Source organism: Argiope bruennichi, chromosome X1, assembly GCF_947563725.1.
Source record: "Argiope bruennichi chromosome X1, qqArgBrue1.1, whole genome shotgun sequence".
In the NCBI taxonomy this organism is placed as follows: Eukaryota; Metazoa; Arthropoda; class Arachnida; order Araneae; family Araneidae; genus Argiope; species Argiope bruennichi.
Window position 1 is genome coordinate 116112840 of NC_079162.1, and position 13055 is coordinate 116125894.

A 13055-nucleotide genomic window follows, 5' to 3' on the forward strand; every position below is an offset into this window, starting at 1 on the left:
ATTAATGCCCTTGCATTCTATAATGAGAACGAAAATAAAACAAACAAGACGGTCCGTTACGTAACTTTTAACCATTAGTTTATAACTTATTATTGAATACCTTACTGTCATTTTATAATGTTTTCATTCCCCTATGGGCTTTTTCGCCTATTGAAATCTTAATCTATTTCGTTGTTGGTTAAATGGCACAAAAGCGCATATTACTTTTATTTCATTTGTTCATTTTAATTTTTTTATCATGATTATATTAAATTCAATATGAGAATTAAAAAAAATATTGGGGTATTTTTCTATATTTATATTATTTAAGTCTTTCTCTTAATCAATAATCGGAAACATTTAGTATATCTGTTGGTTTTTTTTTTTTTTTTTTTTAAGGAGATGAGAATTTAATTCTATTTGTTGAAAATAACAAAGAAAGGAAGCCTTTAACCTTGAAACGATTTTAGTTCATTTGACTTATTTTAAAAAGATAATATTTTTTTTTAATTCACCGATTTCCACTTTAAACATTTTTTGTTCTTAGACTAAATATATATTTTAAATGCAACTACCTTGTTTTCAATGCCTATTACATTTGTTTTCTTTAATCACTGAATATTTGTTTTAAATATGTGGAATCGTTTGACATGAATATTTCTTACGATATTGAATTATCAATACAAAAAAGTCCTTCAATCATTTTTTTTTTTTTTTTTTTTTTTTGCGTTAAAAGAATTTCAAAATTAAATGTTTCAGCAAGATTTTCATAAACATTTTGATAAGAAGCATGATTAAATTTTATCTCCAATTCAAGGCCATCACTGCAGACTTGGGGGCCCCGAAATAACAGATGATAGTGGATTTCTCTCATAGTTGTTTTTCCCAGGCTAACCAAGTCTCTTTTTTTTTTTTTTTTTGTTATGATTTATCATTTTTCTTAATAATTAGATTAATTTTGTGCATTTTAATCAAATGAAAGATTTTTCGATAAATGTCTGGTTAATGTTGCTATGCATTTTTTTTTAAATAGAGGATTGATTCCGAGGCCATTTGACGTCATACAGAGCGTAATATGAATTATATGAAATATAATTAAAGTAAAATATTTACTAGCAATATATATTTATAATATTACATTTAGATTACAAAAATCTCTGTTATCTTATTATTAATGAAGTGAATTCATTGATTATTTTATCGAGGCTAATTTTTTGAGCTCAATTATTCTCAACTGAGAAGCTGGAGAGCCTTTTCTCCCCCATATTGCTTAGCAAGTAGTTTTTAATTAATATCAGTTTTGAGATTGATTGTTTCAATATAATTGCAGCTACTCGAATCATTACCAAGAAAACTCGATGAAAGGGAATTGTGATTTATTGTCAACAATTCTGTTAATCTTAAAGTTATTATTATTTTTCAAATTCTGATTTAAATATTGCTTTCCTTAATGATAATTGGGTTGGAAATATTAATGACACTTTCTTTGGAAATTTTGTAAAAAATCATCTGCTTTCTCGAGTTTGATATCTTTTTCACTTGTTTTCATGAGAAATTCTGGTTGAATTATATGCTAAGTACCAAAAACATTCTTCATACCTTAGAAGCAATAAAAAATAAAATTATCTTGAAATAAAATTCTGGATCTTTTAATCGCTCCTCTTCCTATAATTCATCATAACGCTTTTTTTCGCTTTCATAACCCAAATCCGACAAAACTTTGAACTTTCCCAAAAGCCGGAAGCGGCAGACATCAGATTTCCATTTTTTTATTCGCATTTCGATAATTTTAAGAAATATATTGATAATAGATCCACAGTTTCAGATTGCAAAAACGTTTAAACAATATTTAGGAATTCTAAAACTTTGTATTGTATAATTAAGAGTAAAAAGAGGTCAATATCTGGCCTCTGATGCTTCATTTTATATTTAATGTTATAAAACATCCAGTTGGAATTATACTAGAACACTCATGAGTACCGCCTTTTTAGGTCATATTTCCTGACAATACGCAGCTTCATTTAGAAACCTTTCATCTAAGCCGGCTTGTAAAAAGGTGCCATCTGGTGATAAGTTGGCATAATCTAACCATCGATACGTTATCATTCTTATTTAATAAATTTATTTCTAATTAGATAGATAATTTTGTGGTTGAAAAGGGAAAATATAATATCGTTAGCAAAATTTAATTTTCCATTTTTTAAAAATAAAACTTTATATTTATAAAAAAATCGATATATATTTTTTCCCTCTCTCGTCTTTAGATAATGACTATGAAATTAGATCGACTTATGTGAAGTACAGTTAAAAATTATAGAGTATACAATTTAACTGAAGTACAATAATCTCTAACATTGCCATTCGATCAGTTGATTTTGTTACTACTGCTATTAACAGCAATACTTATCCATAGTACTTTTATTCCAGACAGCCTGCTTTCCATTCATCATTTTTTTTTCACTTCATGTTGATTCGTCCTTTTGATAAAATATTTTTGAAACTTGCACTTATTTCATGTATATCTTACTTTCAGCTCCATATTCATATATTCACTCTTCGATTTCTGACGTCGTTTGAAAGTTTTTCTGGAAACTTTTTTTTTTCCTAACAATACGGAACACTTTTTTTGTCTCTTTTAATTCTTACTTTCAAAATAATTGTAATTCCTCATTTTTCGTAATTACTTTCAATGGGAAAGCCATAATTCACGATATTGTTAAACTTACAAAATTAACGAGGAAACTTAAATGCAGTTTTTGATTTTATTGTCACCGAGTATTCGATATTATTATCGCCGAGAAAGTGAACTCTCCATTTTCGGGTGTTAAATCGGAACCTAATCTAAAAAAATTGCTTGACTAACAGTTTAATATAGTTAAATACAGTTAACTATTATATTCCGTGAGGCGCAGGTGTTTTTAAGATTGGATTTAAATAGATAGAAAATAATTAATTTTATGAACGTGGTTAAAATGAAATTATTACATACGCACACGCTTAGCTTATATTTTAGATATCTTTCTTGTCACCGACCTTCGCTATGGCTCTGAAAAAATTATAAAAAATTAAATTAATCGAATAATTTGATTTCTTCTTTAACCAGTGGCATAGCTGTGTGGTTGGCGAGACAGAGTAGATACTTCTGGCATTAGATTTAAAGGATGCTCTGAAGGTAAATTAGTAGAATAATTCAGTAATAATAATAAATTTAGTTTTCCGGATGGATTTGAAAGGACAGGAAGAAATCCACATACCAAATTTCTTTTATTAGTTACTTAAAAAATTTTGTTGAGTTTTGAGATGTGTATTATCGTTCATAGTCATCTTAAGTCGCGAAATTTCACCACCCAGTACCCGGAAATGGTTCGCTCGACGTCGTGTTTGGCTTGGCCTACTTTGTCGCGCACATAAGTGTCGCGCATTAGATTATTTATGAAGCTCTTCTGAGTCAGTGAAAACCATTACGAAACATCATATTTCAGGTGATGCCAGTGACTTGCGAGAGGTCGTGAACATGCGACTCATGACAGCGCAATCAAAACATGCTCATTTCATTTTTAATCAATAACGACTGATTTTTTGGTTACCTTCCTTCAGATTTCGGTCACACAGCAACTCATGGTATTTCGAGGCTTAACCCAGTTCAAAATGTCATTGGTCAAAAAACTTTTCCTACGGACTCGATAGAAAGTAGGTAAACAAGTGATGGCGACTCATGTTGTGGGTTGGACTCATAAGCTTTGGAATTATGAGTACAAAACTCGGTGTGTATTACGTTTTAGAAAACAGACATTTATGAAAAGAAATTTGAAATAAAAACATCAATTGAAGAAATTCCAATATAATATTTTTATGCTTGTCAGTTTAATGGTAAGAATAATTAGTAGTGATTAAAAAAATGACAAAAAAATGAGTAGACAGAATATGATATAGACAAATGTCTTTTGGTCAGATTGAATCTTAACATATAAGGCACAGCCATTAATAACATAAAGGAAAAGAAAAAACGAATTATCCAAATAAAAGAAAATATACATTTTTTGACGAAAAAATTAATTAATTATAATCATATTTCTCAAAAACGAATTAAATTCATATAAATAGTATAAATATTATTCTGAAGAAATGATTTATTATTCCAGAATTGTAAAGAGTATAATTGAAATTAATCAATAAAATTGCGTCGCGCGAATTCTTTTTAGTGAATATATTTTCTCAAGTAAAAAAAAAAAAAAAAAAAAAAGAAGCAATCCCCGCATGCTGTCTCGTTGTCTCAAATAGAAAAGAGAGTTGTATCGGATGTGAAAACGATTATTAACAATTTTCAGAAGTTGAAAAAGAACTTATATTTTAGTAATAACTGGGTACCTTTTGTGTTTCTTTTTTTTTTTCCCCTATAACATTCAGATACATAGAAAAGGAATTCGCTTTATCCGTGATTATATTTTTGATACGATCAATCCAATTCAATCTTCAAAAATAGAGTGTTTGAATGAAGACTACACTAATTATTTTGTTGAACATTATTTAATCTCAAAATTCGGGCAACTGATTTTCGAATGACTGCTCAAAATTTTACAAATTATAAAATTTGAACAAAATTTATACTTTTAATGCACAAACTTTTAAAACATTTTAATTGATTTATTAGTTTTTCATGTCTGAGTATACATCTTTAAAAAGTACCAAATCTATTTAACAACAAACCCAAATTCTATCATCAATCACCATATTAAATCATCAGTAAACCCTAGTATTTGTTCTTTGCTTTCAGATGTAATTTGTGCCAAAAAATTCTAACTCTTATGAAGCTTTTATTGGAAGAAAAAAAACTGTTGATGCAAATTTTATTGTTAAAGTAATTGTATATGAGCGCATAAACAGATAATGTTCAATACTTCGGTTTCAAAAAAATAAAAAATAATTCATTTTCTTACTTCATTACGAATTTCGTTCTAAAAGAGCATCTATCTCACTATAAACACCGATCTTTAGTGATCGTTCATTAAAAAATGTTTATTTTTATGCGCATTTCTGATAAATCCGAAATCAGATATTTATTGTTTTGTTTTCGTTAAGTTCGGTTTTCCTTTTTTTTTATATTACTGCAGTTCGAACCTAAATGATAAAGTTATTTTTGTGGTTCTCAAGAGGGACGACTCTGCTTTTGTTGTTTGTACTGTGGCCTAGACGGTTGGTGGCAAAACGCATTCAACCGCGAATTTTTTTCTCTGTCTTTAAATATATTAAATCTGCCTTTTTCTAGTTTTACCATCTAAATGGTAGAATGTTGTTTTATTACGATCACTATGAAACCCATTCCAATAAGTATGGGGATAAAATATTTTCTGAACTGCGAACTGGAATTGTTGATTGTTGTAGCAATGAAGTGATTGTTGGGGATTTCGAGTTCGTCGAAATTGTTATTTTACAGATGTACAGAATAAGTTTTAAAATAATTGAAAGTTCTTTCATTAATTCTATTTTTTTTTCTTCCAGATTTTCCTGCTGCAATGAAAAGACTGCTAAAAAATGAAATACTTCTATTCAGAACGGCAAGCAGTGTTTTACACATTTTGCCTATCGCTGGCCTTTACACCTTCTTGCCAAAATACCTCGAAAGCCAGTTCCAGTTAAGTGCCACCAAAGCCAACATGATCTCAGGTAAAAATAATAATACAGTAGACTCGCTTTATTGTGATTCTAAATGTGAGGATTCACTTAAAGCTATATCCGAAAATGATTCATATTATTTTTCCTAAATGGCAAATGTAAAAGAAACATTGATACGGAGAGGTCGATGAGAGCAACGTTCATTTGATAACTCACAGAAGATCCCGTATAAAGCGAGTCTACTGTATTTAATTCACATATGCATTTTATGTTTTATCTTGAATGAAAACAGTTTCAACATTTGAGTAAAATTAATATACCTTTTTAGAAGATATCTGACTTCAAGGTCTCGCAGGTGGTTGGATTATATAATACTTTCGACTAATATCGTGTACTGAATTTATAATGAAATATTTTCATTAATAAAATAGTTGGCTACATTTCTCAGGATAGTGTAATGACTTGATTCTGTCCGATCAAATAAAGGGTAGCGTTTATATACAATTTTCTTTATTTACAGCCTTATTTACATAAAAAACAACTCTTTCTCATCTAGGTTAAATGAATGATGCTATTTACAGCACGAAATTTAAACAAGAATATTTCCTTGAACAATTTCGGATAAAACACCTTCACAAACACCTTGGCGTCTCAAGCTACTACAGGGATAGCCCTCGGATTCCACCGAATTTCCTTCGGGTGGAATTTTACTCAGAAGTCCATTTCACACCAAGCTCCTCTCTTCTTCTTCCGAAAAATCTCACCTTTTATTTTTCTCTCAGACTCCATCTCTCATATCCACATTGGTACACTTGGGCTCCCTGATACCCAATCACCGTTCAGAGCAAGCCTGAATGGTCTCTGGTCGACCGTGGGAAGGTTCATTGATGATCCACCCTCCACAATGGGAAAAATGAAGATTGACATCCCTTTTGAAGACACGATTTATTTCCCTGGGAAACGCACGTGTGGTTCCTTATCTGAACTCACACTAATTGGCCAGATGACCGTACTTAAAAGGAGGGTCCCGCATCTGGTAATCTGGAGGCACTTAACATTGTGGGAGTTCCGTTGATGACACAACTGGTCGGGAATGCCAATTATCGAGTGTGGGAAATAGGAAAGTCACAGTGCTCAAGAGAGTTTCAGTACGATTGAACTAAGACTTTACAATAGTTATACTAATGTTTCCGAATAAAAACTTTCTGATAATCTCAGAATCCTACTATAACTTCTTTTAAAAACTACGCATAATGTCTATACTTGGGCTCAGTTTTATTGCCTTTATCATCTTTTACTCCTTTATCAGATGAAAAAAGATTCGGAACTAGACGAGCTTAGTGCAGGCTGGCACAATTCCATGGACGAAATTTCAGTCTCTTGAATTTTGATCCTAGATTTGAAATTGTAGTCCATATAAATGTATACATTGCAATTCGTATAAAACAATTTAGTTAAATATATAGGATTTTTAAAAAAATTAAGAACTATTTCGAAAAATTACTTATTTCATTTTAAGTCCACATTTTGTCCTCCTTTTGCTTTAAAACATTTGAAACGACTATATTTTTGCTTCAGTAAAATATATTCTTAACGTCATTTTTCAAATAATGTCTTTCTACCTGTCTTTTTAGTTTCTTGATATTACAAATAATATATTTTATGACTATGAAATTTCTAAAATGTATACTATTTTTTTTCTTCAAATATTACACTATTTCTAGAATTCATAAGCATATTCTTTCGCTTTAGGTATGGCTGGTATTTTAGTCATGGGAGCCGGAATTTTCGCCAGCGGCTCTTTCATGCGTACTTTCAAGCCCAGTGCTAGGTTTGTGGCAAAATGGATTGCTGCATCTGCCCTGGCCTATTCTATCGGTATGGTGATACTCATGTGGCTTGGATGTCCCCTTAATGACTTCGTGGGACTTGATGAAGTAAATCCTGGGTGAGAAAATAAATTCATTTATATATTTTTATTAGTAATATATTATGCATAACATAACAGAGAAATAACGCTTATAAATCTATACATTGAAATTTCTTTATAACAAATATAATGCATACCACATAAGAGAAGCTTTGTAGAAAGTGATCTGAAATAATCTACTCTTAAGCCAAATATGTTTATCAGTTTCTTCTGTAAATATAATATTTCACAAGTCCTGTTGTTTCTACTTTCTGCCGCAAAATATATCATGTCTGGAATCAAGGTTCAATCGTTTACTCAACAGCTGACAATATTTGTTTACCAAAATTATGTTATTTAACACCCTCACCGACCCAGCCTACCCGGTTGTGTTAAGACCCGAAGACGGGAGGGAATTGATGAGCATTAAACTTTTTACAGATTTTATCATCATATATTTATGACTTTACATTTAATTTTTTTTTTTTTTTGGTGATTTTGCAACACTACTTAATAAATGCTATACTATTAAGGAAAGAGACCCAAGATTTCTGTACCTGATTCTCTTAATACATAATACTGTTTCTGATGTGAGTTGCAAACGACATTAAAAATCAGTTTTTGATTCAAAATCATAGCTTTCAGGCTTTATTATAATATAATACTGAAACAAGCATTTATTCTTTAAGCATGTACATAATATTCTCAGTAAGAAATTATGATTTCATTAGATCTTATTTGATTTCTATTCAGAGGATACTATACCTTCAACTAACACGCTCATGTGTTTCATTACATGTTTACATAAAAACCAGAATTTTAATATCTAAATAATAACAGTAGATTCTGGATTATTCAAGATGCAATCAAGACTTCTTCTCTTTAGTTGTATAGTTGCGATATTCTGCGTTTTTATTAAAAAATAATAAAACCTTTTCTCTATATTCTATGATTATTGACATATTAAAAGAAAAGCTTCTCAAGAATTGTTAATAGATATAAAACTTACTGAAGTAAATTCAGTTAAAAATTTGTCATTACGTAAAGTCTTCCCTTATGTTTTCTTTGGTCTTCGAAGGATACTGAATTTCTGTAGCACTTTGTTTCATAACAGAGAAAATGAAAATCATCAAATACTTTAATGAAGGTTAAATTGCTTCATGAGATATTTTAAGTGACACCATTTTCTATCGCGTTCTATATATGTTATTTAAAACTGTGTAAGATTAAATGAAATATTTATATTTCTTGTAACATGATTGCTTTTTGATTTTTGACATAATAACTTGAAAAATGTTCTATTCACTTAACATCGATGTAACCCCGTTCCCATCACCTTTGTTTTCAAAATTATCCGAGTTTCTTCGTGTTATGTTATCTCTTTCCCTAAATCAAGATCATTGAGAATATAACATTGTGAGCTAAAGAAATCATACAGTTTCATCAAACTAGTTATATATAAAATAATTATTAAAAATAACTATATTTCTCAACAGGAGACCTGGAGGTTTAGCAGTTCAAGCCTGTAATGCAACATGCGAGTGTCGTTTAGGAGAATTTGCTCCGATCTGTGCAAGTGACGGCAAAACCTATCTCTCACCATGCGTAGCTGGTTGTACGAAAGTGCGAGAAGAAGGAGAGGATGTAAGTAATACTTGTTTGAATAATTGTTGGATTTCTCAGTCTCACGATGAAATAAATCCATCTTCGTCACTGACTTAATATCTTGTTTTTTTCAGTATACATACTTGGATTGTCAATGTTTAGGAGAAGGAGTCACTGCCAAAAATGGATTCTGTACCCTACAATGTAATAATCTCACCTGGTATATTGTGATCTTCTCATTTTTTGTTCTCATTCATTCCACTTCAGAAGTTGGATCGATGCTTCTTACTCTGAGGTATGCTGTTTGTACATTGGCTAAATTATCCAGTATTTTAAATTAACAAAAAAAAAAAGTATTATCATTATCACACTGTATTTGATATTTTTTGAAGATAAAAATATTGATATAGTTGAAGCTACTGGTGCAAGAGCTATTTTTAGGTTATGCTGCTTCAAGCTTAAAATTAAAATGTGAATAATCAATCCAAAGATAAAGAAGGTAATACTGTTTTCACAGATTAATGGTTTCCATCATTATCAAATGAAAACAGAAATTTATTACATGCCATTAGACAAACCTACAGGAGCCAGTAAGGGAACAAGCACAAATAAAAAAAGAAGCTGATACCAATGAAATGGCACATACTTGAATATTCGGTATTAATACCTTACTTTCATCATCTTCATCTTCTGTTTTTATTCAAGTTTTAAAAAATCTAGTATATCTGTTTAGTGCCAAGAATTTGTTTCTTCGTCCATATGCCATCTTGCAACATAATTTTTGAATTAGAGGGGATGAGAGATACTCTCTTGAGTTATTCTTCTGACATACATTTAATTACTTGAAGAAATAATATATGTTTATTTGATTAGACATATGAATCAAATGTATATTATAAATATTTTTCTTTTCGTTTTAGGTGCGTTGATCCGAAAGATAAGGCAATGGCCTTAGGATTAATATCATTTGCTATTGGATTATTTGGTATGACCACTTATTTATTATTTACTTATTTTTACTTGATTTGTCAAACTTAAGAGATACATTTGTGTTTTCTTCTATTTCATGATTCCTATAACATTTAAAAAATTGTTTTGTCAAACAAAATTATGAGGATTTCATGGCGTTGATATATTTGATATAATCATAATGATTTGGAACATGTCTTTTTAGCAACTGTGGCTTAAAACATAGCTTTTTATATCTTTGCATCAAATCAAGAATCAATCACTGACTTTTCTTCCTTTGCTAAGTAATTTCTACTGTTCACTTTTTATAGCTCAGTTCATTAATTCCCCCAATTAAATTTTTGATATAATTGTTTTACATTTCGTTATTTTTAAACTCAAATATATTTTAAAATTTCTGCTTGATTAGCTGTTTTAAATAAGTGCCGATTGGTCTTTGCCTATTGGCGCATGAAAGATCTCTTTTGGAATGAGAACCATTTAAATGTTAACGAAATGTTTTATAGTTCACTAATAATTCCTATAATTATAAATATTTTAATCCAACAAGAAAAAAATTGTTTGGAAATAGGTGCATACATTGTAATTGGTTTTTAGAAGATAAATTGAAGCAAAATACTATTCAGTTATTCTAAAAATGCTCGATATAAAATATCCAGCTTTATATGTTTACTTGAAGATTTTATTTTACTTATTAAATTTCTTAAATGTTACAAATGCTACGATCTCTGCGATTATAATTTAAGATTTGAATTAGACGATTCCTTACTGTCTGCTAATTTTTTCAGGAAACGTCCCATGTCCTGTCATTTATGGTGCTGTGGTAGACTCCACCTGCCTCTTCTGGGAAGACAACTGTGGTGAGCCTGGAGCTTGTCGACTTTACGATCCTGTTAAGTTCCGTATGATGTTCCATGGACTTACTGCAGTAATCATGTTGTGCGCCTTCTTTGTCGACGCTTTGGTTTGTTACAAAGCCTCATCAGTTCGATTTCATGATGATGAGCTTCCCGTTACCGAAACAAAAGCGCCACCATTGCCAATACCACCTAACAATGAATCAGCCGTATAAACTTGCGAGCTGATCAGTCCAGAGAACACTCTGGTGGAAGTCAAAAAGGATTTTGTCTTATTGAACTTTAATGTCTGCCCGACGATGAGTCATAATGTACAGTTTAAAGCCATTGAACTCCCAACATACCAAGTTCAATACTCAACAAAGACATTTCTAGGGCTAAATGCCTTTTACATTAACACAAAGGTTACCTCCTCTTGACATAGAGAATGATCTTACAGGAAATTTTCCTGGACTTGAACATTTCGTTGAACATATTGTTAATTTTAAATCACGTCCGTGTAATGCATTTTTGTTGTTCCTTTTATCTGAATCAAAAGCTGCCATAATCTTAAATATATTTTTTAAAGTGTGAGTACATATCGTACTAGATTTGTATGACTTGTCAGAGGACATGTGCATGAAAGAATATGAATATATATCTTAAATGTATACATAAATTGTGTATTCTTATGAGAGTTGAGAAAATTTTGAGATAAGTACAATATTTTCTTTTACATCATCTCCTGATCTAGATATTGTTATCAGGGCACTTTGAATTTGGATATGTACTTACAAAACAAATTGAATAAAAGCAATTTGAAAATTTATTTCAATGACTTGTTTCTTATTCTTCTTTCTTTTATAAAAGCAAACAAGTAAAAAAATAGCTACATACGTTTATTATAAGAGCTGCTAACAAGGCTAAAAATATTTTTAATGTTTGATGAAGCTAGTTTTATGTATGTAATAGCTTTCTAGTTTATTGATTTCAAATACATAACATTTCCTGGTTATTTTGAACAGAAGTCAATGTTTCTGAAATCTATCTCAAGTGATAGAATATTAATATTTTCTTATATTCACTAGTATGGCTTATTAGAGAATAGAGTGACATTAAAAATTTGAGCTATGAGTTTCTTGAAATAATGTATCGTATCTAGGAATAACTGAATTAATCATTTCAAAATTTGCATGCTCTTTGTGTAGATATTCGGATAAACATCTAGATTTCATGCGAGCCGGCGAACAGTGGTATACTTAATAAATGTCAAAAATATAAAATCATTTCGATCTTGAATAAAGAATCTAGAGATTTTGCCACCTTAAAATGAAGAAAATTATAATCAAATGCTTATAATTAGATAATTCATAAAAGTTTTAGAAAACTGCTTTAATTTAGAGATAATTATGCATGAAATTTCGAAAATCAAGCTAAATTACTCTTAATAATTTTATACAGTGTAACTCAAGTAAAGCATACTATAAAAGCAAACACTAATAAAAAAAAATACTTTTTTCAAATACATTCAGTGCTTCACCTTTTTAAATTTATAAATTAAAGAAAACTGATAAGACTAATAAATTTCCATATTATTTATAGGCAATGATTTTGAAAATTTAATGGACTGCAAGAACAAATGTGAAGTTCTAGCTATTTTAATAAGAGCTGGTTTAAATTATTAAAAAAAAAAAAAAATGCTTGCGAGGGCACAACTATTGCTGTCCGAAATTAGCCTCCAATTTATTTTATTATTATTTTTTCACAATCGTAAACTATTATTAAGTTTATTTAATTTGCTTCGAAAAACTTTATTCACACAATATACACAAAATGCTTTGAAGAATGCAAAATTTGAATTTATTTTTTAATAACTGTGTGAATGCTGCCTTGGAATGAAGCAAACAAGCATATAAGTATGTGAAAACTCAGACGGCGTTTCGACGACGATGTGATGAGTAATTCGACGGAACACCTGGACTCGTAGGTCCTTAATCTCCGAAACCTTATAATATTTTAAGAATTTAACCTAGTATTTATGCTTTAAACCTAAATATTTAATTGCTTGAGTGAATAACTTGATCTCTGTAAGGGAATTGTTTATTAAAAAAAAAAAAAGGATAACATACATAAGAATATTATAA

General features: G+C 30.0%; 1 protein-coding gene across 5 annotated transcripts in view; it reads left to right on the forward strand.

Moving 5' to 3' along the window:
* The window catches only part of LOC129958304 (solute carrier organic anion transporter family member 74D-like), a 165487-nt gene extending 153747 nt beyond the window's left edge, over window positions 1-11740 (forward strand). For all 5 annotated transcript variants that reach the window (XM_056070692.1, XM_056070695.1, XM_056070694.1 and 2 more), the window contains 6 exons: window positions 5479-5643; window positions 7345-7540; window positions 8998-9145; window positions 9241-9401; window positions 10027-10091; window positions 10864-11740. In XM_056070692.1, coding sequence (XP_055926667.1) covers window positions 5479-5643; window positions 7345-7540; window positions 8998-9145; window positions 9241-9401; window positions 10027-10091; window positions 10864-11147 — 1019 coding nt within the window. In that variant the 3' untranslated portion in view covers window positions 11148-11740. The remainder of the gene's footprint in view (window positions 1-5478; window positions 5644-7344; window positions 7541-8997; window positions 9146-9240; window positions 9402-10026; window positions 10092-10863) is intronic.
* The last annotated feature ends 1315 nt before the right edge of the window (window positions 11741-13055 follow it).